The following is a 24,109-nucleotide window of genomic DNA, read 5'->3' on the forward strand; positions in this document are numbered from 1 at the left end:
GTGTTTATAGGCTTCTTTCATTGAAAGACCAAGGAGTTTGCTGCTGCCCTCCCCTTGGTGTCATGCAGGAAATTTCTCTTGGGAATTGATGACTTTGGAAACAGCTCCTTAAGGAGGAGACATGAATAAACACAATTAGCAAGTTAAATGTAAGCTTGAGTATTTTTTTCCACTTCTTTATATATATATATAAAGAATTATATATATATATATATATATAAATTTATCTCTTGGAATATATAATTTATCTCTTGGCATCACAAAGAATTAAAAAAAATTGGTGTAAGAAATAGAGATTCAAGGATTAAGACATAGGTCAGTATTTGGAGAAGTATTGCAGATGTTATTGGAGAGAAAGGGAAAACTATTCAGAAACTCCTCTGCTGCTATTTGTTTTAACATTATCTGGGATATTCTGTTGTTTAAAAACCCAGAGTTAGATCCAGGCATCTGAGAGAGTCACAGCCAAGTTTATGGAGAAAAGTTTCTCTTTTATTGCTCTTAAAAGAACAAAACGGTACTAGTATCTGTGGTCAGATCTTCTAAGGAATTATTTTCTATCCATTCATAGAAAATATAATTCTTTCTTCAGGAAGTTAATATCTGGTATTAGCAACCTTTATATCAAAACAAAAGCATACCTCTGACACTCTCTTCATCCATTTTACTCTTCTGTTCTTTCCAGAAAGTGTTCTGTGAATGCTGAGAATTCATGCTCAGCTGAATTATAAATTATTGATTAAAGGCTAGTTTCACCTTCTCACTTTTGAGTGGGGTGTTTGAAGGACTCCAGAACATCAGCATGGTGAGCTGGAACTTTACCCTCAGGCTTAAATTGACTCTTCAGACTATGCCCTGAGCGTGACAAATCCATATTTGCCATTTAGCTCTATCAGCCTTTGTTGCCAAGCAGCAAGTGGAGAAAACCATGCACTTTTTCCAGAAAAATTCACCTCACACTGATGTAGATGTTTAAAATAGATCAGATGAATCAAAGCCCCCAAATGCATAGTTGTGTCCATAAGGGGAACCTATGGTGACTAATTCAGATGTGAAAGCCTGCAATTAGATAGGATGACTCCTGGACCGAGGTGACTCAACCCCTGAAACCTGGAAGCAGAAATTATGAATAATCTGCAGCTGAGATGGAAAATAAACTTTGCCTGGATGGAGAGACACAAGGAAGAGAAGAGATGGTGGGGGAGTTTTGGACAACATTGAGAGTCTCAGAGTTGTCAAACGTTGGGCGCATTTGAATACAACATATGCCCAGAAGCACGGAGGCTTTCTGTATTGTCAACACCAGATGACACCCTGCAAAAAGCCAAGACTGCTCAGACAATGTCTTGAAAGACTGCTCCTGGACCAAGATGAGTGACTGCTTGTCACGGGATAAAATTCCGCCTTGCTCCTAGGCAAAGGAGCATGTCAGCGTGGTGGCTCCAGGCTGGTAGCTTTCCACGGCGGAGACCCATCCAGGAAAGCAAGATGCCCAGCACAGGCGCTCTGTGTGCAATATATATGAAGCACAGGGATGTGCTATCCCCCCATAAAGACTATCCTCAGGCAAATCAGAGAAAATAGTAAATCAAGTTTATTGTACTAAAGCAAAACCTTAGGCAGCTACTTAGAAAATTTGAAAACAAAATTATGAAAGACATTGTCCCTCTCCAACACGTAGTCTTTATTTAGCTTGCCCCCTTCTGCTCTGAGCCAACTCTTTCAGGCTACAGGATTTAATATCGTTGTAACATTGAATAAATCCTCTTTGGTAAAAAGTATCAACTGTGCATGTTCTACAGCTGCTTATAAATTAATTTACTCCAAAATTTTCACTGACAATATAAGTGGTTTTAGGATTGTCTGTCTTTCCTGCATTCTTTCCTTCTTTCAGACATTGTAATTACAGGTAATTTATTTTTCAAGGGACCCCAACATGGAATTAATTCATAATTCAAACTCCACAGTGTTCAGCACGAGGTAGAGCATGTACTTCTCACCAGATGTGCAGAAATGTACGGTGCCCTTCTTCTGTCAGGTGTCAGCCTTATTTCTTCTGCTGATTCCACTGTGGCAGATGATACCTGCTTCGGTTTGGTTAGAGCGGGACCTGTGGGAATACCTGCAGGAGAGGAGCTTGTTCGTAGCTCTTCTGAGAGTGCTCCTCACCTCCTTGTTCCTCAGGCTGTAGATGAAAGGGTTGAGCATGGGAGTCACCATGGTGTAGAAGATGGAGGCCGTTTTCCCTCGATCTTCTGCGTGTCTGGAAAAGGGATGGAAATACAAGAAAGCCGCAGAGCCGTAGAAGAGGGCAACAGCCAGGAGGTGGGAGGTGCAGGTGGAGAAGGCTTTGTGCCTGCCCTCCGCGGAGCGGATGCTCCAGATGCTGAGCAGGATGCAGGCGTAGGAGACAACGATGGCCAAGACTGAGGCTGTTATGATGAAGCCGATGCATGCGGCCATCACCATCTCGTTGAGCCCGGTGTCAGAGCATGAGAGTTGCAGGAGCGGTGGGATTTCACAGTAGAAATGATTGACAAGGTTTGGGCCACAGAAAGAGAGTCGGAGGAGAGCGCTGGTGTGCACAAGGGCGTTCAGGTTCCCGGCAGCGTAGGCGCCCACCACCAGCTGGACACAGACCCTGTGGGACATGGCAGCCAAGTAGTGCAGAGGCTCACGGATGGCCATGTAGCGATCGTATGCCATGACGGCCAGAAGGACAGCTTCTGTGGTGCCAAATACTGCAAAGAAGAAAAACTGTGTGATGCAGCCATTGAAAGAAATTATATTTCTTTCTGCAAGGAGGCCCGACAGGAGCTTCGGCGTGATGGATGAAGAATAGCAGATGTCCAGGAAAGAGAGGTGGCTGAGGAAGAAGTACATGGGCACATGAAGCTGAGAGTTGGTCCTGATGAGGATGATCGTCCCCAGGTTCCCCACCAGCATGGTGATGTAGATGAGTAAAAAAATCACAAAGAGCAGCTCCTGCAGATCGGTGAAGCCCAAGAGGACAAACTCGGTCACGTTTGAATGGTTTCCCCCAGCCATTCTCCTGGCACCAGCACAGAGCAGACAAAGAAACACAGGGAAGAGGTTAAATGCTTTCTCCCACCTCACAGGAATAGGTAGTGCCTGAGGCTAATGCAGGAAATAAAAATAAAAAATCCAAAATAATATATTGAAAAATACTATATTGACAAAATAACAGCCAATAGTTCATATATGGAAAAAAAATCTTAAAGCTTCAATCTTAAAGGTCTGGCTGGCCCATTATGGAAAGAATCAGTCTTGCAAAAGATCTTGCAAATGATGTCTTCTCACAAACATCCAAATTCTTTCCAATATGTGGGCATGTTTGGGAGGATTTCTTTCCCTTTGTTGGGGGGATGTTCTTATTTAGAGACAAGTAAATACAATAATATCGTGCCTTAATTTGTCACATTAATTAGTGTTGCATTAAATAGATAACAGACCACGCTGGAGTGATTTTCTGACTCTGTAGTGATATGTTTGGGTCAATTAAAATGAGACCAGCATATCTGATTGCAATTTCATGTAGGTTTAGCTTCAAGGGAAAAACCACCTCCTTCTAATCTGAATTATACTTCCATGTCATCTTCCTTACGCCTTTTGGGTCTGCTAATATCAGGAATTTTTATCCCAAATTTGAGTTAGGAATTAAGATTCAGACCTACTGGAGTATGCATTTTTTCCTTCAGGAAGGACCTTAATAACTTCAGTATTTCTGCATGGGGCTGTTCCTGCTTCTTCAGGGGATGGACACACACTTGTTAAGGAAGCCCTTCCCCATCCAGCAAAAATTGCCTCAAAACCTCTTAGAATTTCACCCTCTCTCTGGTCAATGGCATCTCGAATCATTGTCAGAAAGGTACTCACTGGTCCTTGAGGTGAAAGAAAAACACAAGCTCCGCTGGTCTTTCCAAAACCAGGAAGGTTTCCCTATTACATCCTCTAACATGGCTGGAAGATTTAAGTTTTACCCCATGCCCACAGGACAAATTACCAAAGGGTCTCTGGGGCACCTGAAAACACAGTGCGTCTTCCCCGAAGAGCCTGGGATAAACACTGAGATTTCTCTCTGAGGTTTTAGGGATGGGATCCCCAAAGCACATCAGACATTATGCCTGCAGAGCCTGAGCAATTCGACTTGTGTACACAACATTGTAATGAGGAGTGGGACACAAGGCAATGCATTTTTGCTGAAGACTTGGACTTGAAAGATTTTCTTTCTTCTCCAGGAACATGGGAGAAAAAAGAAAATGCTAACTCTAAGTAATGGATTAATTTAAGGAAATTATTGCTTTATATTTGTAATGATCAGGTAGATTAATTTTCTTTTGTACTACATATTTCCACAGAGCAGATGTGGAAACATTAAAGAAAAAGTGGATCGAAATGCAGACATCAATTCACCATTGTGCTGTCATTTTCTTTTTCCAAGATAACTTGTCACTTTCCATTTATGCTTGAACATGTTTTTACACCATTGCTTCCAAGGAGGTAGAGTCTCAGAGCAGGTCCTATAAGCAGCATTTGCATGGATGCAGCTCTCTGAAAGCCTGGTTCCAAGGGTAGGATGCATCACCCATGCATGTGTCCAGACAGTGAACTTGGGTAGCTCTCCTAGATGTTTGCAGTTAGGGGCGTGAATTTCAATCAGTATTTTTTTTTCTTCTTTTTTTTTTTTTCCCACTACCTATCTACTATGACACACCTGGTGTTCAGTATCACTATAATTTTACCTGGTATATTTTTTCTTCCTCTGTTCTTATTCATGGTTAAAAAAAAAAAAAAAAGAGATGACTGCTTCTCCTGTTATCCACTAGAGATGACCTTAAAATATATGTATGGCCTGTTTGAGAAATGAGTATTACTATTTCTTCCCTTCTCACTTCCCTCTTTCCATCAGCCTTGCTGTCTGTTTTCTAGCACCAGCGAGATGACTGTTTCTTCAGGATGATTCCTCTTCTCCCACCGCCCTTCTTGAAGCAGCTTTTACTTCCCCATTCCTCAGGCTGCAGGGCAGAGGTTCATTGCAGAAAGTCCCTTGACCCGCTGCCAATGCTCTTCTCCGGATGTTGGTGGGCGTCTTTGCTGCAAGGACATCTCGATGGCTCATCTTCAACGTGGTGGCCACCACAACCTCCATGTCCTTCTCTGCCAAGCTGCTCTCCAGTCTGTCCTGGGGCAATTCCTCCCCACGGCCAGGACTCAGCATTTCCCCTTGTTGAAGTTTGTGTGATTCCCATCTGCCCATTTGGGACAAAAAAAATATCTCCCTTTGCAAAGCCATTTTGCATTGTGTGCTTCAAAATTAAAATATCCCCAGGATGGACGTTTGGTGCTTGTGAAAGCAAGAAAGGAAACCGATAGTGTGACTTGTTCCTTGTAGAAAAGAGCAGTTGATTGCAGACAGGGTTATGCTAAATTGCTTTAACACCTTTAAATGGGTTCAGGAGATCCAACTGCAGTCATCTGCATGCATCTTGGGCAGGGGGAAGGAGGCAACTGCTGTTTCCCATTGCTAGCCTCTCACATTGCTAACATCTCACACATCGGATGGCCATCTCCTGGTCCTTATTAATTTCCTTCTTTGCCATGGGTGGCATTTATGTAACTGAGTGTAGACATCTCAAACACATACATGACATCTAACAACATCCAAACCAGACGTTCTCAATACCGCTGCTAGTTTGTATAGTGTAAAACATCATCCGGCCCATCTCAGACATCCACATCATCGCACACAGAAGCATCCCTTTCTCTGGGGTGTCTGCCTTAGATGCACATGCTGACACTGCAGGTGTCTAAAGCCAGCTGAGATTAGTCCTGCCCCATGTGTCTCTCTGTCCTTGCTCAGCCCAACCTTCCCCTTTTCATTTTCCCTCTTTCTCAAGAAATATAGAAAATGCAAATTTCTCTTTCTTGGGTTCAAAATGTCTTTCCAAGCCTTGTATGGTAGTGAAGGCAGACACAGAGAGGAACTCACCGGTGTTTGCATAGGGTCTCCTTGGTTCTTCCACTAGGACCTCAGGAGGGTTTTCTGCTCCAGGGCAGTAACTGTGTCTAAAATGAGTCATTATACCTCCTATTTCCCTTTTGAAAACGACATACCTTGGCCATCGATTTTAAAGGGAGTAAGGCCAAACCGAGACTCTCCCTTTCATTTCTATACTAAGGGAACCTGAAGGTAGCTTGGTTTCCAGGTAGCCTGGAGAGAAAAGGGTTGTGCTCCAGGTTCCTGGTTCTTCCCATATATGTGGATGACACGTGATGGAGAGGAGTCACCACCCCAGTGCAGGATTTACACGTTTGTAAGCCAAAGTCTTCAACTCCTTTTTAATCAAAGGAAAAAAAAATACATTTCTCTGTTTCTGTGCCTTTTTCACCCACCAGCTAGAGGAGACATCCAGAGTGGGATTCATTTTACCCTCTTTTAGATTCAGCTCATATTAAGACCCAAACCTGAGTGTCTGTCGTTACCTATTTGTGAGCTAAGTCTCGTTGTAGCTAACGCGACTCTGGCCAGTACAATCAGCAGAGTTGATCGATCGCTTCAGCTGACAAAATGTCGGTGTCTGCCTTGCAGTGAGCCACACCGGGCCCCACTGGTGGACTTGACCAAATCTTCCTTGGTCATAAAGGGGGCCCACGTACCCAGTCCACATGTAGAGGTGACATGGTGTTTATTTAAAGTTGAGGAGGTAAGTCCTTCCCCTAAAGACATCAGAGGTGATTCCCAACTCTAATCACTAAGTATCTAAACAAGGGGAGGTGGCTCCTACCCCTGCGATAGCAATATTTGCTCAGCTCTCTGTTTGAAACAGATTTAACTAGAATTAAGGCAGCTCCACCCAAAAGCGCAAGCCTAGCTGGCTCCAGCTAAACTCTGAGGTGCGGCATGTGCTTTCTGAGGGAGAGCCAAAAGACAATTTCAGACACAAGACCGCAAACACTGGGGGTTAAACCATGACATGACTACGATGTTAAAACACTGTTTTGATTGCCTTATTTCTGCTTTCTTAAGTAAAATGAATTCCAGCTGGAAACTCATTTGCATCTAGAGTCCTGGAGCTTTTAATGTGACAGAGAGACAAGCTAAAACACCTTTCTGGAGATGTAGCTGTAGCAGCTCCAGCCCTTTCAGAGGAGAGGAGCTCCAAAGCAATTGGCGGCTAATCGGCATGAACGCAACATGAGATGCAAGACGCCAGCCACGTCATTGCCCGTTCACCATGACCACCAGGAAAGGGGGTTGCAATGCTGGATGCTCCTTCTCCCTTCTGCAACTCTCCTCCTGGAGCCACGCGGGGTGTTTCCCACCACTCTCACGGTCAGATGCTAACCCCACAGAAGTCGGCGAGGGCCGTTAGACACAGCTTACCACAGGTTTCCCCAAACACAGCAAGCCCTGCTCGCACAACGAGCAAACCGCTTTCGGTTTTGAGAGTGGCAGCTCCGGCAGGAAGCCACAACAAGCAGAGCAATAGTGCTGTAGCCACAGACTCGTATTTTTAAGACACTAAGGTTTTGTGTTCCCATTTAAACACCAGATGATGGTGAAGGCACGACCAGCTGGACACAAAGTCATTGAATAGTGTTGCATTTTACATGTTGCCCAATAACGGCCGTAAGTCACTGCAGCAAGAAGAGATGCTCTGGGACTGTAAATAAAACATTAAAAATAATCTTGAGTCTTTTATTTAAAGAAAAAGGTGGCAATCTTCCCTGCACCTAAATTAAACAACATTCTGAGGGTGACAGTCACAGAGGAGCAGAAGTGTGGGACAACTGCAGGAGTTATACGCAGAGGTCCCAGTTCAGTAGGTCCTGCTGAACACATCTGGAGACATGTGAAATGATGAAGAGAGGGGAACCTTGCTTGCTATGGCTGTGTCCAGGGTCTCATCGTCATGAGATGGGTAGTCTGCATGTAATGTGAAATAACTACGGCTAAGTGCAGTTTTGAAACCCATTTCAGGGACAAAGAAAAGATACATGAAGGAATTAATAACATCATATTCTTTTTGACTTGATGCCAGCAGCAACTGCTCCATGTGCTTCATATTGCAGATGAGGGTAAATCTGGGACTTTCTATCGTGAATTTGCAACATGGGAAATTCCAGTTAGAAAAAAAAGGGAGGAAAAAAACTGCTCTAAGTGCAGTCAAACACCGAAATAAGGGTCAGGGGTGATGTCAAACCTCTGCCCTTGGTCGTCCCCAAGGCTCAGCGGGACAACAGGGTCTGAGTTGGCCCTGGTTTTTGTGGGTGGCCGTACCGGAGACCTCCTGGGGTCCCTGCTGCGGCGGGGGGCCAGCACAGCCCCTCCTGGGCAGGTCGGCCCCGACGGCAGCACAGCTGATAAGAAAGGATGGGAGTGCAAACAGCCTGGGAGGACGTTTGCCCTAGGCTGACCGTGCTAGCCAGGCAGCCAACCGTCAGCTGGATTAAATAATAACCAGGGAATTATCAGGAAGCTTTGGGAACAAAGAAGGATTCAGCTGATTGACCCTGGGTGCCTGTTAGTTGTGAGTCATTAATAAATCAGTGAACCGCTTTGATCCTAACTTGATTTAATCCAACTGTGCAGCTTCTCCCTCCAACCCAAGTTATTACATGTCTCTAGGACAGCACTAAGTAGGCTAAGCCAACACTCCAGATTTTGCCATGGTCCTGACAGAGGCTGCAGTCTGTACGGGCCAAGGTAATACACAAATTGAAGTATTTTTTCTTTTTTCACATACGCAACGTTTGTGCACCACGCGGCAGCTCTCTCTGCAGGAAGGCAGCAGGAGAGACATCAGGGCAGGCAACGGCATCGGTCCAGGGTGCCATGGGCTGCAAAATATGGGGTCTGAAGGAGAAGGCTGCTGAGCAACACCATAGCTCCTACGATCTGTTCTGGTCAGGGTAGCAGGGAGATCATGGCTTTTATTGCTGTCAACAGGGAGACGGAAAGCAACGGTGTAGAGCAGTGGATGGGGGTTCCTTGGCAGTATCTGCCCTGGGGGGGGATTAATTACTACTGCATCTTAAAATGCTTTCAAGGGGGATTCATTACTACCGCATCTTAAAATGCTATCAAAGTGCCTTCATTCACAATAGAGGTCACCCAAATACCGTATTTAACTTAAATTTTTAGTTGCCTGAAGTTAAATGACATGTATGGTGCTGTTAATCATTTAATGAGGTTTGAGTATGAAAAAGAAAAAATATTTCCTGTGTAGTGTACTAGTTATTTGCTGTCATATCTATTTTTCTTGCTAAAAGTGTTGGCATCCTGAGGCTAGTTATTATGGCCCTTACGGATTTTAAAAAGCTGTCTGGAAATGGAATTTTATTTAGTGGGATAGTAGAATTCACCCCCTGTTTATTCCGATTTGCTAAGCAAAAGGGAGAGGAACACATGACACAGCTCGCAATTTGAGTCCAAACAATTACAGAAATTTTGGCCATATTCTTCTGGTTTAATTTGGCCTGATACATAGGACTGAATAAATGGTAGAGAGGAAAATTTTAAATGCGGAGTAGTGCATGCTTGTAGTTCTCTACCTGTGTCTTCATTAGGTTAAATTAACTACTAAATATGATTATCAACATTTGGAGAACTGAGTGAAATTATTGGTATCCTAAACCAGCTGAAGATATTGAATCAGCCAGTGCAGCTGCTAAGTCAAAGTGCAGAAGACCCAAAAAAGATTATCAATCTGAGATAATTAATCAAAAACTGAGAATATCACCCACATCTCCATTCTATCTGGCCATAAACTTACAACGTTCAAGATCATTTTATTTTTGTGAGTCTCCTCAAAGCCTCCTTCACCTCCTTATTCCTCAGGCTGTAGATCAAGGGGTTCAGCATGGGAGTCACCACAGTGTAGAGCACCACAGCCCATTCATTTTCTTCTCTTGAGCTGTCTGAGCTGGGCTTTAAGTACATAAAAAGCGATGCCCCGTAGAAAATGCTCACGGTGGTGAGGTGGGAGGTGCAGGTGGAGAAGGCTTTGCATTTGCCCTCAGCTGAACTGATGCTCAGGATGGCAGAGATGATGGCCACGTAGGAGACCAGGACAACCAGGCTGCTGGACACACCGAACAAAGCTGCTGAAGTTCTTAGGATAATGTGGCTGAGGGTGGTGTCGGAGGTTGAGAGTGATATCAGAGCGGAAATGTCACAGAAGAACAGGTCGATGATGCTGGAGCCACAGAAGGATAAACTGGACATGCCGATAGTCTGTCCCATGCCATTTGTCAGCCCCACGAGATATGACCCAATCACCAGCTGGAAACAGTGTTTTGGGGACATGACAAGGGGGTACACCAGGGGATGGCAAACGGCCACGTAACGGTCATACGCCATCACAGCCAGCAGGAAGCATTCGGTGATCCCCAAAAGATCAAAAATGAACACCTGAGCCACGCACCCAGCATAAGTAATGCCCTTTTTCTCTGATATGAAGTCAACCAACATCTTGGGGGTGATGACGGTGGAAGAACAGAAGTCTACAAAAGCCAGGTTACCCAGGAAATAATACATGGGGGAGTGGAGCTGGGGGCTGGCCCTGATTAACATGATCATCCCCAGGTTCCCCAGGATGGTGACAAGATAGGTGAACAGAAACATCAGAAAGAGGGTGACCTCAGTCACTGGGTCCTCTGTGAACCCCCTTAAGCTGAACTTGGTCGCTTGGGTGCAATTGCTTTCTCCCATTAGCTGGACATGTGCTTTCTGTGTGAACTCCTTGCTGGAGGTTTCTTCTACAATAGGCAGGTATCTCCCAGGTGGAAAACCCTCTCTCCAGTGGAATATGCTCAGAGACAATCATACAAGATCTAAAGGAAGAGTTTAGGCACAGATCAATTAGAAACAGCTTGCCAAAAGTCATATCACAGTGTGGGTAAAACAAATGGGGTGCTGCAAAAGCAAAGCTTTGCTCCAGCTGCAAAATCCCACGGCACAGCGTGGTGCGTGGTCCTCTGGCTCACCTCTGGATGTTCAGCAACGACCGACATGAAAAGCTGTAGGGAGATTACACACCAGAGTAGCTTTGCCTTGGTGCTGCATTTCGTCCCCTTTGTTAGCGTTCAGCCTGGGACTCTGAGATCATCCAGCTCGATATGAAACACAGAGAAACACAGTGCTTTTCCAGTGCAGAGTTGATTATTCATCATCTCGTCGTCACTTGCCAACCACCTGCTTCCTCCCTCTTTGCTGGGACTTATTCCTAACTGTGAAACCTTACACAGAGGTTTATATTGGTTTCCCCTCCTTCCTGATACGCTCTTTCAGCTATAAAAACTTTTCCTAGGTATTTAGCCTGTTTCTAGAATGTTCAAATGGAAATGGGCAACCCCCAAAACTGAGCAATCTCTCCGTGAATATATTTTGGGGAAAAAAAAAAATCTTTTGGACCTGCCTCATCTCAGCAACAGTAAGCTCCCTAAATGTTCTTTACATGAAAGCTTCTGGTCCTCATCCCGGACCCCTTTGTGGTCAATGGGGAGAGGAAGCCTCCTGAGCACGCTCTCCAACAGGGTGATCTCCAGACCTCCCTTCTCAGCAGTTGTGTGGTGAGGACACAGGACAGCCAGCTCCCTGGTTTTGGTGGAAAGCCCAGAGTATCATGAAAACTGAAGCCCAGGACCCTGCAGGTAGGGCATGCGGTGAAGATAGGAGCTGTTTCTTTTTTGCAGAAGAAAACTACAGGAGATGGGTGGCTTGGCACTCACTGTCCTTGCTTGTGAGTCTGGTACTGGAGCTCCAGCTTGGGCTGAAAGACGACGACCCTCGCTTACATCTCAGCACTATCTCTGCTTCGTCCTGATGCTCTTGGAGATGGATGTGAAGACGCGTGTGCCTGAAGCTCTGCAGGGGAACTCGAAAATAAACCACTGTCAGCAAACACCCTTACTATTTCACATAATATGGGGACTTGGGGACTGTGAATGTCTTTGAGCCCCAGGAGAGTGACAAAGCCCAAAGCAGGTCATTATCTTTTCTCTGCGCTCCTTAGTTTGGAGAAGTGTACCCAGAGGAGATGACCTCAGCTGGAGTGAGCAACAGGGCTTTGGGCTCCCTTCAGAGCAAACCAGAGAACAACACCCCATCTTTCACATCAACTTTTTGAGCATTTCAGAGACAGTTACAGCTCCAGAAGTGCCATGTTTGACATTATCATGCCAGGAGCTGCAGGGGACCTTGCCAATGGGGTGCAGTCCCACAGGAGCTGAGCCAGGGCTGGTAACAGGGTCCATCAGCAGTCCCAGGCACCATGGACAATGAACCACCTTTCTTCCCATCTTACATTCCTTGTTTCCAAACCATAGCTCGCAAGTTTGGCTGCAAGGAGCCAACAGAAGATCGTGGTGACCTTGCTAAAGCTGAGGCAAATGCTGTCCACTACTCTTCTTTTTGTCCATGCAGCCATCAATTCTCTCATCACCCAAGGCGCTCAGGTTGGTCAGGCATGACTTGCCCTTGGTACATGCATGCTGGCTACTCATGGTCACCCTCCCATCCTTCCTCTGCCTGAAGAGGGCTTCCAGGGGGATTTGCTTCTTAATCCTGCTGGGGACTGAGGCAGCCCACAGTCCTTGTGCCCTCCGTCTTGGTGATGACATTTACCTTCTTCCACCCATCACACTGGAAACACACCAGCCTCAAGGGAAAAATGAAATCCTGAGGGAGAGGTGCCCAGAACTGGAAGGAAGGTGATGGGAAGGATCAGCTGAGGAGCATGATAAAGGACTGAAAGGGGCAGCACGAGGAGAAAAGGGCCCTTCTGAAGGGACCAAGGAAAGCTCTAGGGCTGGCCCTGTCTCTGGTGGCTCTGATGGGGCTTCCCAAGCCCAGTGGGAGATGCGGGGTACCTCTTTCTACAGCCTTTTCACACCCAGCAAGGGTGAGTGCCAAGGGCAGCAGAAACCGCTGATGGCTAAGGTCAGGTGTATTTTGCAGAATGAGAATTAGCTTAGACACAGAAAGCCCCGACCCACACCCTTTGCTGAGCACTGTGTGGGGCAGCAGGCTGAAACCTCCCAGAGCCAAACACAAAAGGAAAGTAAATGTCACACAGACTCCCACCAGAGTTCAGCCAGATCCAGGCTCTCCCTCTGCTCTCGGCAAGGAAAAACCGTTCACAGTGCACTGCTGTGAGCAAACTCCCACAATCTGGGCAGCATTTGGCATTTAAAACCCTTCCGGGGCCACATCCTCGCCTTTTCTTTCCTCTCCAGCGGAAAAATCAGCTACAGGAGCTGCAGAGCACTGTGCGATGCCACGGATGAGCCCTGGCAGGTCGGGTCCTGCCTGGGGCTGAGCCCCCTCCATCCTCCTCCCTGCTGTCAGCATCGCCTCTCGCACCTCCTCATCTCCCCGCTCGATACCAGCCCTGCGGCCACGGCCCGGCTGACAGCAGGAGACGGATGGGGCCGAGCCGGTGCCGCAGGGCACGGGACACGTGTGGGGATGTGATGGACGCAGGGGGCTTGGGGAGATGGTTTCTCCCCGCTCTGCATCAGTCCCGGTCCCAAAATCCAGCGCTGCCGACGCAGCCTCCTCGGCCACCCTGCAGCGTACGGGGCCAGAGGGTTTCCTCTCCATTACGATGGTCGCAGGATTTAAGCACCAACCCCAAAGCAGAAGTGAAGGCTGAGGCTCCGTTGGGAGAAAACAGCTGGCTCTGGGCAAAGCAGGGAGGGTTTTCAGCCTTTGCCCAGTGCCACCATCACCGGGGTACCACCGGGGACGGAAAGCCATCAGCATCCCCACGAGGATGTCCCCTCTTCCCTCCAGACCAATCCCCAGAGCCCCGGCATCCCTCATCCCACCCAAATACACTCTTGTGGTGTGCAATGAGATGGCATGCGTAGACCCATTGCAGTTTGCAGGGGAGTGGGGGGCTCCGGAGTAGCCCCTCTGCTTTCTCCCCCCCCCCCTGCAGCCCCCCACCCCTGTGTCAGTCACCTTGCCCCCGCAGCACTGGCTTGTCCCCATCCATCTCCCGCTGTCAGGCCGGTATTGAGCGTCGCGATGGGAGGTGTGGGATGGAGGGGGCTCAGCCCTGGGGCAGGGCTGGGGGTCCTGGGTACCACGGCAGAGACAGAACCAGCATTTGGGATGGGTGCAGAGAGGGGGGAGCGCTTTCATCCCCACCGCCAGAGCCGCAGAGGCTTTGCGTGAGCAAAATGCTCATGTGTGGATGCCTCAACACCTCGCCGTGGTTTTTAATACAAGGCGTTGACGGCGGGCTGTCGGTCGAGCCGCCGGCGCACGGGCGGCTGCCGCGTGTCGAGAGGGGCTTTGCCCAGGGGAGCGGGTCGGAGCAGCCCCCATCTCCCCCTGCACAGATGTGTGACATGAAGGGGACAAGGAGACCCCCAAAAGAGCTGTCCCTCCCCAGCCCAGGGTACCCCGAGATCCAGCTGGGGACCAGCAGTGGTCCCAGCAGTCCCAGGACCACCGCTCGCCTCCCGTCCATCATCATCGCGTCAAGGCACGAAGGCAGGTCGGGGAAGGGGGCCGTGCTCCAGCCCCCGCGTCTCCACCCCCCGAGCTGGGGCATAAAACCCCCCGGCACGCTGCGGGGGTACAGTCTGGAGCTGGTGCTGTGCTGGGAGGGGCTTCGTTGGGGGTCCCCACTGCCGCCGTGCCGGGGGACGGAGCCACGGACGCCTCCTGCCCACCCGCTGCACCCATGGCAGGTAAAACCCACCCGCGGCAATGCTCCCCTGTACCCAGCGTTGGGGTCCCGCCACGGTTTTGGGGTGCGGTGGGTCACCCAGCCCCACCAGAGGGTGGGATTGCAATGGGGAGGGGGATAAAACCCCACTACGGTGGGGGGCCAGGACTTCCCAGTCCTCCCACCCCCTCCACGGAGGGAGGATGCGATGGGGTGGCTGGTGGTACAGGGGGTCTGCTCCTACATCTGGGGTGCGGGATCGGGCCCCCCCCCTCCCCAACACCCCCTTACCCCTCCGCAGCCTTCCTGGGGGGGGCCGGGCGAGGGGTCCCCCTGCGGCACCGGCCTCGGGTGGGCAGGCGAGGGGCCGGGGACCGGCGGCAAGAACCGGCGCGTGTGCCACGCCGCGGCACGGCTGGAGATGGGCAGCCTCTGGGAAGAGTTCAACCGCCTGGGCACCGAGATGATCGTCACCAAGGCGGGCAGGTAGGGACCGCGGCGGGGCAGGGGGGGCTGCCGGGGTAGGGGGCACCCCCTTCCCACCGCCCCCCCCTTCCCCGCAGGAGGATGTTCCCCACCTTCCAGGTGAAGCTGTCGGGGCTGGACCCGCTGGCTGACTACGTCCTGCTCATGGACTTCATCCCGCTGGATGACAAGAGATACAGGTGAAGATGGGGCGATGGGGATGCTGGTGGCAGGCGGGGACGGATCCTGGCGGTGCTGAGCGCCCACCCTGCCCCGCAGGTACGCCTTCCACAGCTCCTCCTGGCTGGCGGCGGGACGAGCCGACCCGGCAGCCCCCGGCCGCGTCCACTTCCACCCCGACTCCCCGGCCAAGGGAGCCCAGTGGATGCGGCAGATCGTCTCCTTCGACAAGCTCAAGTTGACCAACAACCTCCTGGATGACAATGGCCACGTAAGGACCCCGGCCTCGGGGTGGGCGATGCTGGGGGGACACGATGCGCCCCTGCGTGGGGGGGGTCCTGCCTACCTCCCCTCTCTCCCCCCCCCAACCCAGATCATCCTCAACTCCATGCACCGCTACCAGCCCCGCTTCCACGTGGTCTTCGTGGACCCGCGACGGGACAGCGAGCGCTTTGCCCACCAGAACTTCAAGTCCTTCAGCTTCCCCGAGACCCAGTTCATGGCCGTGACGGCTTACCAGAACCACCGGGTGAGCCCCGGGCTGGGGCGACAGCGGGGTGCCCCCCCCCCCAGGGACCCCCTGACCTCGCTCCCCTCCGCAGATCACCCAGCTGAAGATCGCCAGCAACCCCTTCGCCAAGGGCTTTCGGGATGGTGACCCCGAACCATGGTAAGCCCCCCCCCCCCCCCCGACACCGCCCCGACGCCACAATGAGGGGCTCCGCGCCGTCTCCCCTGAGCCCCCCCATCTCTATTGCAGGTGCGGGGTGCCGGCAGGGTCCCTGCTGGGTGCAATGCCCCGCGCCCGGGCCACCGCTCTGCCCTCCCGCCCCGAGAAACGGGAGAAAGGTAGGGGGACTGGGGGGGGACCTGACCCCCTGTTGCTGTCTCTCCCCCCCCCCAGGGGCTCCCCGCAGCCGTGGGGCACTGGCCACCACCGTACCCCCACAACCGGCCCCGCTGCCGGCCCCCCCCCGGCTTCCCCGAGCTGCCCGCACCCTCCTTCCAGCCCCTCGCCTGCCCCCCCGGCGTCTACGTGGGGGCCAAGCCCCGCACCCTGCCCTACCCCCTGCCCACCTTCCCCCCGCTCAGCACCTACGGCACCGCCGCGGCCCCCGCCTTCGGCTACGGGCAGCAGTGACGGCGCGGGGCACCCCCCCCCCCCCCCCCCCCCCCCCAGGACCCCCTACCCAGCCCGCGGCGGAGGGGACGGAGACGCCGAGCTGGGGACGAGACATGGGGACGGCTTTATTAGCTGCTGGGGAGGATGCTGCAGCCGGACCCCCATCGTTTCTCCTGGTCCTGGGGGTTTGGGGGGGGAGAACCCTGCCCCCCCAGCACCCCCCAGCCGAGCTCCCTGCAGCAGGGTAGGGGATTGGGTCCAGCCGATGCTCCGAGCCCCCCCCGGCATCCATCCGGCACGGCTACTCCCAGGCGTTGGGCGCAAAGGCGAAGGGGCACAGCTTGTACCCAGCACCCACGTAAAACTTATTCTGAAACTCCACCCTGCCGAGGAGAGGGGCCGGTGAGGAGCGACACTGGGTGGTGGGGGGGGGGGTCTGTCACCCCGTCCCACCAGCACCCCCTCAGCCGGGCTTACCAGTGCAAGCGCAGGGCGTGGAGGAAGGCGGAGAGCCCCTCCATCACCAGCAGGATGGCCACGGTCAGCACGGCGAAGGCGGCGAAGACGGGCACCAGCACCACGCCGCCCACGTAGTTCAGCCGCACGAAGCCGTTGCGCATCACCATGGTCCACAGGACCTCCGACAGCTCTGGGGATCGGGGTGACGGGGGGGGGGGGAACGTGAGGCTCTGCCCGGCCCCGGGGGGGCACATGGCCCGGGGGGGGGGCGGCCAGGGGTACTCACGGGCATGGGCCAGGCTAAGCGCCCAGAGCCGCAGGTAGGACGCGGTGTTGGAGACGCAGCCCAGGCAGTACTCGATGGTGTGGATCGCCTGGTGCATGAAGATCTCGGCGAAGTCCGAGTGCTGCGGGGACAGAGGGGACACGCGACGTCGGCGGGGCGGGGGGGGGACACGACCACCCCCACCCCACCGCCCGAGCTTGCCGGGCAGGCGACCCTCACCTTGGCGTCGGGGCCGTGCCCCCCGCTCTCCACGTCCTCCTTGGTGGCGTTGACGGAGCTGCCGGCCTCCTGCCCCTCCAGCAGCGGCTCCTGCTCCTCCGCGGTCACCGGCTGCGCGGGGACGGCACCGACGGTGAGACCCCACCGCGTTCCCCCGGCCGAGCCCCCCCCCCCCCGCACCGTGACCCCAGCCGTACCGCAGGGCGGCCCGTCCTCGGCGCGCGCTGCCGGCAGCACAGGTAGAGCGGCGTCCCCAGGAGCAGGACTGGCACCGACGCCAGCGCCAGCACCACCAGCACGGTCTGCACCGGCACCTGCGGCACAGGAGCACCGTTTCGGGGTCCCCTCCAGCAGCACCGGCTACCCGAGCTGAGAACGGCCCTGCTCGTGACACAGGGGGGACCCCCTCCCCAACCACGCCAGCCCCCGCAGGGCTCCCCGCTGCTCCCAGCTTGGGCACGGGGAAGGGTGGGCGCGGGGTCCCCCCCGCATCTCGGTGGGGTGCTACCTGCCCCCGGTAGAGCGGGAGGTTGCCGGCGTTGGAGGTGAAGAGGAACATGTCGATGAAGTGGATGAGGATGCTGGGGGCCACCAGGGAGTCGGCGGCGCTGAATTTGACCCACTTGTAGAAGATGAGGAAGACGAGGTAGCCGAAGAGGGCCAGGAGGAAAACCATCTCGGGCAGGAGCTCCAGCACCAACCGGTGCCGCTGCTGGAAGTGCCTGGGCAGGGGGACATCGGCCACGCTCAGCCTGGCACGGCGCACCCTCGCGTGTCCTGGGCTCCCACCCAGATGTAGGGGTACGGGACCCCACTCGCCCACCCCGACCCGGGTGAGTCCAGCCCTGGTCTCCTTAGCACGACCACGGGTGGCCAGAGTTCGTGGGCGCAGCCACGGGGACTCACACGTGGTTGAAGACCCCCAGCAGGACGCCGAAGCCCATGTGCACAATGCCCAGCACCACGGACATCTTCATCTTGAAGGAGTTGAGGAAGTTGAGGTGGTTGGTGGCCAAGCTCCAGATCTGTCATGAAGGACAAGGTGGGTGAGACTCTGGGCCACCCCACCGAGGGTCCCACCCCATCCTCTCCTCCACGGGACACTCACTGGGTCGATCCCGAAAGGATAGGGCCCTTGGAAGACGCCGGTGACGTTGGGGTCCAGGGTGAGGGACGGATGGGTGGCGAGGTAGGCAGAGCTGTGGGCAGAGCGAGGGGGTGTCAGCGCAGGCAGGGACCCCGGCAAGCTTCACAGCGGGGTTGGGAGTCCCACCTCCAGGAGGAGTGGTTGGCCATGGTGGCCACGCTCCAGGCGGAGGGGAAGATGACGGTGGCTTTGCTGAAGCACTCGTTGTAGATGAAGCCGGTGTAGATGGAGAAGGCCCCCATGAGCAGGATGAGGTAGCGCCCCTCGAAGAACGTCAGCCAGATCTGGTGGGGGCAAACGTGACTCCCACATCCCACACCACCTCCCTTGCCCCATACCGTCCCCCTCCCACACCACCAACCCTGCCCCATACTGTCCCTGTCCCACACCACCAGCCCCATCCCGTACCACCAACCCCATCCCGTGCCTCCAACCCCATCCCACGCCTCCAACCCCATCCCACGCCCCCAACCCCATCCCACGCCTCCCAGCCTGGCCCCCCACCACGTCCCCCTCACCTCGTTGCTGGCCTGCTGCAGGCTGGGGCTGTTCTCGTACAGCACCATCCAGAGAGCAAAGAGGAACATGAGCAGCCCGTGCCCCACGTCCCCAAACATGATGGCAAAGATGAAGGGGAAGGTGATGATGGCGTAGGGCGCTGCGGGGGCACAAGGGACCGTGTCACACGGGGCCCCCCCGCCTCAGCCCTGAGCTGTGGCAGGGGGCTGGGGGGGCCTTACCGGGGTTCACCTCCTGGTAGCTGGCCACCCCGTAAGCGTCCACGATGCTCTGGAAGCCGGCGGTGAACTTGTTGGTGCGGATGAGGGTGGGGGGGCTTTCCGAGGTGGGGATGCGCTGCACGAAGCACTCCACGCTCGAGCCGCTCTTGTACTGCGGGGAAAGCGCCCGGAGCCTGACCCACGGCAACCCCCTGCCCGGCACCCACCCCACTGTGGCCGGAGGACGTGGGGACACCGAGCAACCCCAGCACGAGGACATGGGGACACCGAGCAAATTCGGGCATGAGGACACGGGGACGCCGAGCAACCCACCGATCCCTGGCGCAGGGCGTCCTGCACTTGGGTGAGATCCCGCACGGGGCACCAGACCTCGGCGATGAGGCACTTCTCGGTGACATCAAAGCTGCACTGGTTGAGGATGAGGTAGATGGCCTTCATCTTCTGCACCTGCACCCGCCACGTGGGCAGCGCCAGCACCACCTTGTCCAGCACCTGCGCCAGGTATTGCTCCGTCTCCTCCAGCACCTGCAGGCACCCGGCACGGGTCAGGGACCAAGGGGGGGGGGGTCCTGGCGCGGCCCCCCAGTCCTCCCTATGGTGCCCAGCTCACCACGCTGAGGTCCTGGATCTGGTTGTGCAGCCCGCTCATGGTGTCCGCCCGGCTGGCCTCGCTCTCCGGGTAGGGGTACATGTGGCAGTGGAAGCTGGGACAGACGGACGCCGACGTGTTGGGGGGGTGCCAGGGCTCCCCGGGACACCCCCCCCCCGCCGTGGGGAGTCCGGAGCAGTTTTGCTAAATAAACCTCTGCGTGGCCGGACGCATGGCACAGGGCCACTGGCTCACCAGTCCGAGATCTTGCGGATCTTCTGCCCGATCTGCTCGCCCCAGTAGGAGATGAGGAAGATGACCCAGGTGATGCTCTCACCCTGGGGACGGCACAGCCCAAGTCAGCCCCGGTTGTCCCGGCCCCCCCTTCCCTGCCAGCCCCCAGCCCGGTGCCTCGCTCACCGTGGCCGGGTCTTCCATGGGCTCGGGCATCTCCACGAAGCTGGCCACCAGGTAGCCGCGGCAGGCGCGCCACAGCAGCCGCTCGAAGGCGTTCACTCGCCACGGGTGAATGACGCCAGCCACGAAGCTGCGGGGACACGGCGGGGGCTCTGGGACGGGCACGGCTCTGCTGCTGCCCCTGCCCCACGGCCAGGCCCCTGCCCCACGGTTCCTCCCCAGACCTCATCCTACAGCTACGCCCCACGGCCGTACCACTGCCCCGTGGACCATCTGCAACCCTCACCCTACACCGTTACCCACTTTTCCCGCCCCATAGCCACGCCGTTGCCCCACGGCTCATCTCCAACCCTTATCCTACAGCCGTCCCAGGTGCCCCACGGCCACGCCGCTACTCCACGGCTCATCTCCAACCCTAATCCTACAGCCGTGGCCATTGACCACTGCCCCGCGGCTCACCTTCAACCCTTATCCCACAGCTTTCCCAGCTGCCCCACGGCCGTGCCGTTGCCCCACGTACCGTCTCCAACCCTTACCCTGTACCCTTACCCACTGTCCCTGCCCCACGGCCGTGCCGTTGCCCCACGGACCGTCTCCAACCCTTACCCTACAGCCGTGCCTGCTGCCCCACGACCACGCCGCTGCCCACGGCCCCTCTCCAACCCCCGCCCCACACGCCAGCCCCACTTACTTGATCTTGCGGTCAAGGTGCTGGTGCAGGGAAGGGTCGAGGACGGGCTCACGCTCGGAGAGCGCCCGTGGCCGCGGCGGGGAGCCCAGGGGGGCCTGCGACGATGGCGAGCAAAAAGTTGAAGCCGTGGGGCGAAGGGCGGCACCCCCGGGACGGCGGGTCCCCGTTCCCCTCCCGACGCCGGGACCCACCGGCAAACTGGTGAAGCGCTGGCCCTCGCGCAGGACGTGGAGGTACTGGCGCAGCTCCCGCAGGCGCCCGCGCAGGGAGGCACGGTTGCGGCTGACCTCCCGCAGCTCCTGCGCCAGCTGCTCCGACTGCTCCTGCACCCGCAGAGCCTCCCGCGCCAGCGGCGCCCGCGGGTTCTCGGGACACGGCTCCAGCACCCGCCCGGCACCCCGTAGCTCCTGCTGCAGGAAGGCTGCGAGAACCGCGCTCAGATGTGGGGGGCATCCACCCACCCCTGAGCAGCCCCCCCACCTCCTCTTCCTCCACCCCGAGTCAGCCCCGCGTCCCCCCCGGCACTCACTGAAGGTCTTCTCCATCTCCTCGCAGCGCCGCACCTCGCCCACGAAACGCCGCTGGAAGGCACTCACTTTGGGGTTCAGCTGCCGGGGTTGGGGGGGGGGAACACGGTCACGGCACAGCCCCGGCAGGAGTCGGGGGTCGAGCGTCCCGGGGGGGGGGCCGGGCAGCCCCAGCACCCCTGAGCCAGCACCCTGCCATAGCCCCCAGTATGCAGGGCACCCCAAGCCCCCCCCCACGCACACCCCGTGCACCCACGGCACCCCAAACCACCCGCATCCACCCCCTGCACCCACCGCGCCAAACCCACAGCATCCCAAACCACCCAGACCAAACCCGTGGCACCCCAAAACACCTGCATGCACCCCCTGCACCCACGGTAGCCCAAACCGTCCACCCCAAACCCCCTTGCACCCACAGCACCCAAACCTACCCAGACCAACCCCCCCCTGCACCCAAGGCACCCCAAACCACCTACCTCAAACCCCCTGCACCCAGGGCACCCCAAAACACCCACCCCAACCCCACTGCACCCAACCCCTGCACCCAGGGGCACCCCAAACCCACCCACCCCAAACCCCCTTCACCCAAGGCACCCAAACTTACCCAGACCAGCTCCCTTGCACCCAGGGCACCCCAAACCACCCATCCCAACCCCGCTGCACCCAGGGGCACCCCAAACCCGCTCAGACTAACCTCCTGCATCCAGGGGCACCCCAAACCCACCCACCCCAACCCTGCTGCACCCACGGGCACCTCAAACCACCCACCCCAAAACCCCTGCACCCCACAACACCCAAACCCACCGAGACCAAGCCCACCTGCACCTGGGGGCACCCAAACCCACCCCCTTGCACCCAGGGCACCCCCATCCACCTGTACCCACCCCGTGCACCCAAACCCACCCCCTTGCACTCAGGGCACCCCAATCCGCCTGTACTGACCCCGTGCACCCGGGGGCACCCAAACCCACCCCCTTGCACCCAGGGCACCCCAATCCACCTGTACCCACCCCGTGCACCTGGGGGCACCCAAACCCACCCCCTTGTACCCAGGGCACCCCAATCCACCTGTACCCACCCCGCGCACCTGGGGGCACCCAAACCCACCCCCTTGTACCCAGGGCACCCCAATCAACCTGTACCCACCCTGTGCACCCGGGGGCACCCAAACCCACCCAAACCCACCCCCTTGCACCCAGGGCACCCCCATCCACCTGTACCCACCCCGTGCACCCGGGGGCACCCAAACCCACCCCCTTGCACCCAGGGCACCCCCATCCGCCTGTACCCACCCTGTGCACCCAAACCCACCCAAACCCACCCCCTTGCACCCAGGGCACCCCCATCCACCTGTACCCACCCTGTGCACCCAAACCCACCCAAACCCACCCCCTTGCACCCAGGGCACCCCAATCCACCTGTACCCACCCCGCGCACCTGGGGGCACCCAAACCCACCCCCTTGCACCCAGGGCACCCCCATCCACCTGTACCCACCCCACGCACCCAAACCCACCCCCTTGCACCCAGGGCACCCCCATCCACCTGTACCCACCCCGTGCACCCAAACCCACCCCCTTGCACCCAGGGCACCCCCATCCACCTGTACCCACCCCGTGCACCCGGGGGCACCCAAACCCACCCCCTTGCACCCAGGGCACCCCCATCCACCTGTACCCACCCCACGCACCCAAACCCACCCCCTTGCACCCAGGGGCACCTCGACCTACCTGCACCCACCTCCTACACCCCAGGGCACCCAAACCCCCCCAAACCCCCCCCCCCCCCCCCTACGTACGTCCCTGAACTCGAGCAGCCCCCGCTCGCCCAGCTCGCTGACGCAGCTGTAGGCCGAGGCCGACTGGAGGAAGAGCTGGGCCAGGCAGACCTCCTCGCTGCGGAACAGGGACCCCATGGTGGCCCCCCCCGGGGGGGGACCCCGCTCCGGCCCTGGGGTGCGGAGGAGCGAAGGCACCCGCCTGGGGTTGGGGGGGGGGGACAGACACACACACAGAGGGACGGGGGTGAGGACTGGGGGGATGGCAGCAGGGCTTTGGGGGGGGGTGTCTGGCTGGGGGGGTCCCGGGGGGGCTGTAGGGTGCTGCAGCGGCGGAGCCGGGCTGTCCCCGCAGCCGTGGCCGGGGGGGAAGTGACCCGCCCCGGTCACACGCGGCTTTTCCCAGCCCTGGGCTTGCAAAATACTTTCCAGTCGTTCCCCCCCCCCCCCACCAACGCCACTCCGCACCCCCCCCCCCCACCCCGTTCAGCTGCATCTGAGTCAGGGCCACCGCATCCCCCCCCCCCCCGATACCCGGCGGGGAAGGGGGGGGTGAGGCAGGCTGCCCCGGACCTTCCCCCCCCCCCCCCCCGCCCCATTTTCCTCCGTGGTTGCTGCCCCCCCCCGCCCCGTACCCGGGATGGCGGGGCCGGGCCGGCTCCGGCACTTCCTCTTCCCCAGGAAGGACCCGGCCGCGGGGAGGGACCGGCCCCGTCCGGCCCCACCGACCGGGGGAACCCCCCCGTGTCCCCCCCCCGCCCCGCTCCTCCCGGCTCACACCGCAT

General features: G+C 56.3%; 3 protein-coding genes across 3 annotated transcripts; all 3 read right to left on the reverse strand.

Moving 5' to 3' along the window:
- Nucleotides 1–2,034: 2,034 nt before the first annotated feature.
- LOC115351624 (olfactory receptor 1052-like) lies at nt 2,035–3,063 on the reverse strand. The gene has a single exon (XM_030038543.2). The coding sequence runs from the start codon at nt 3,046–3,048 to the stop codon at nt 2,035–2,037; it is 1,014 nt and encodes a 337-aa protein (XP_029894403.1). The 5' UTR covers nt 3,049–3,063.
- A 6,745-nt stretch (nt 3,064–9,808) lies between these two features.
- LOC115351587 (olfactory receptor 1440-like) lies at nt 9,809–10,735 on the reverse strand. Its single transcript, XM_030038472.1, has one exon. It carries the CDS (start codon nt 10,733–10,735, stop codon nt 9,809–9,811), a length of 927 nt encoding a protein of 308 aa, XP_029894332.1.
- Nucleotides 10,736–16,574: 5,839 nt separating this feature from the next.
- Nucleotides 16,575–23,974, reverse strand: TCIRG1 (T cell immune regulator 1, ATPase H+ transporting V0 subunit a3). Its single transcript, XM_030038424.2, has 20 exons — nt 23,960–23,974; nt 23,346–23,526; nt 21,551–21,629; nt 21,213–21,442; nt 21,022–21,116; nt 20,334–20,460; nt 20,169–20,251; nt 19,935–20,028; nt 19,637–19,849; nt 19,325–19,475; nt 19,103–19,242; nt 18,711–18,868; nt 18,546–18,636; nt 18,344–18,462; nt 17,946–18,159; nt 17,635–17,751; nt 17,438–17,548; nt 17,219–17,339; nt 16,951–17,122; nt 16,575–16,856 (listed from the first exon to the last, which is right to left on the reverse strand). Exons 2-20 carry the CDS (start codon nt 23,460–23,462, stop codon nt 16,775–16,777), a joined length of 2,514 nt encoding a protein of 837 aa, XP_029894284.1. The 5' UTR covers nt 23,463–23,526; nt 23,960–23,974; the 3' UTR covers nt 16,575–16,774.
- Between the last annotated feature and the right edge of the window lie 135 nt (nt 23,975–24,109).

This window comes from Aquila chrysaetos, chromosome 16 (genome assembly GCF_900496995.4).
Source record: "Aquila chrysaetos chrysaetos chromosome 16, bAquChr1.4, whole genome shotgun sequence".
Taxonomy (NCBI): Eukaryota; Metazoa; Chordata; class Aves; order Accipitriformes; family Accipitridae; genus Aquila; species Aquila chrysaetos.

Coding starts and splice junctions, on each gene's coding strand:
- LOC115351624 (XM_030038543.2), bottom strand. CDS start 3,048: ATGGCTGGGGGAAACCATTCAAACGTGACCGAGTTTGTCCTCTTGGGC.
- LOC115351587 (XM_030038472.1), bottom strand. CDS start 10,735: ATGGGAGAAAGCAATTGCACCCAAGCGACCAAGTTCAGCTTAAGGGGG.
- TCIRG1 (XM_030038424.2), bottom strand. CDS start 23,462: ATGGGGTCCCTGTTCCGCAGCGAGGAGGTCTGCCTGGCCCAGCTCTTC. Junction 20,461..21,021: donor CACCTTGACCGCAAGATCAA/GTAAGTGGGGCT, acceptor GTGTCCCCGCAG/CTTCGTGGCTGGCGTCATTC. Junction 20,252..20,333: donor CCATGGAAGACCCGGCCACG/GTGAGCGAGGCA, acceptor TGCCGTCCCCAG/GGTGAGAGCATCACCTGGGT.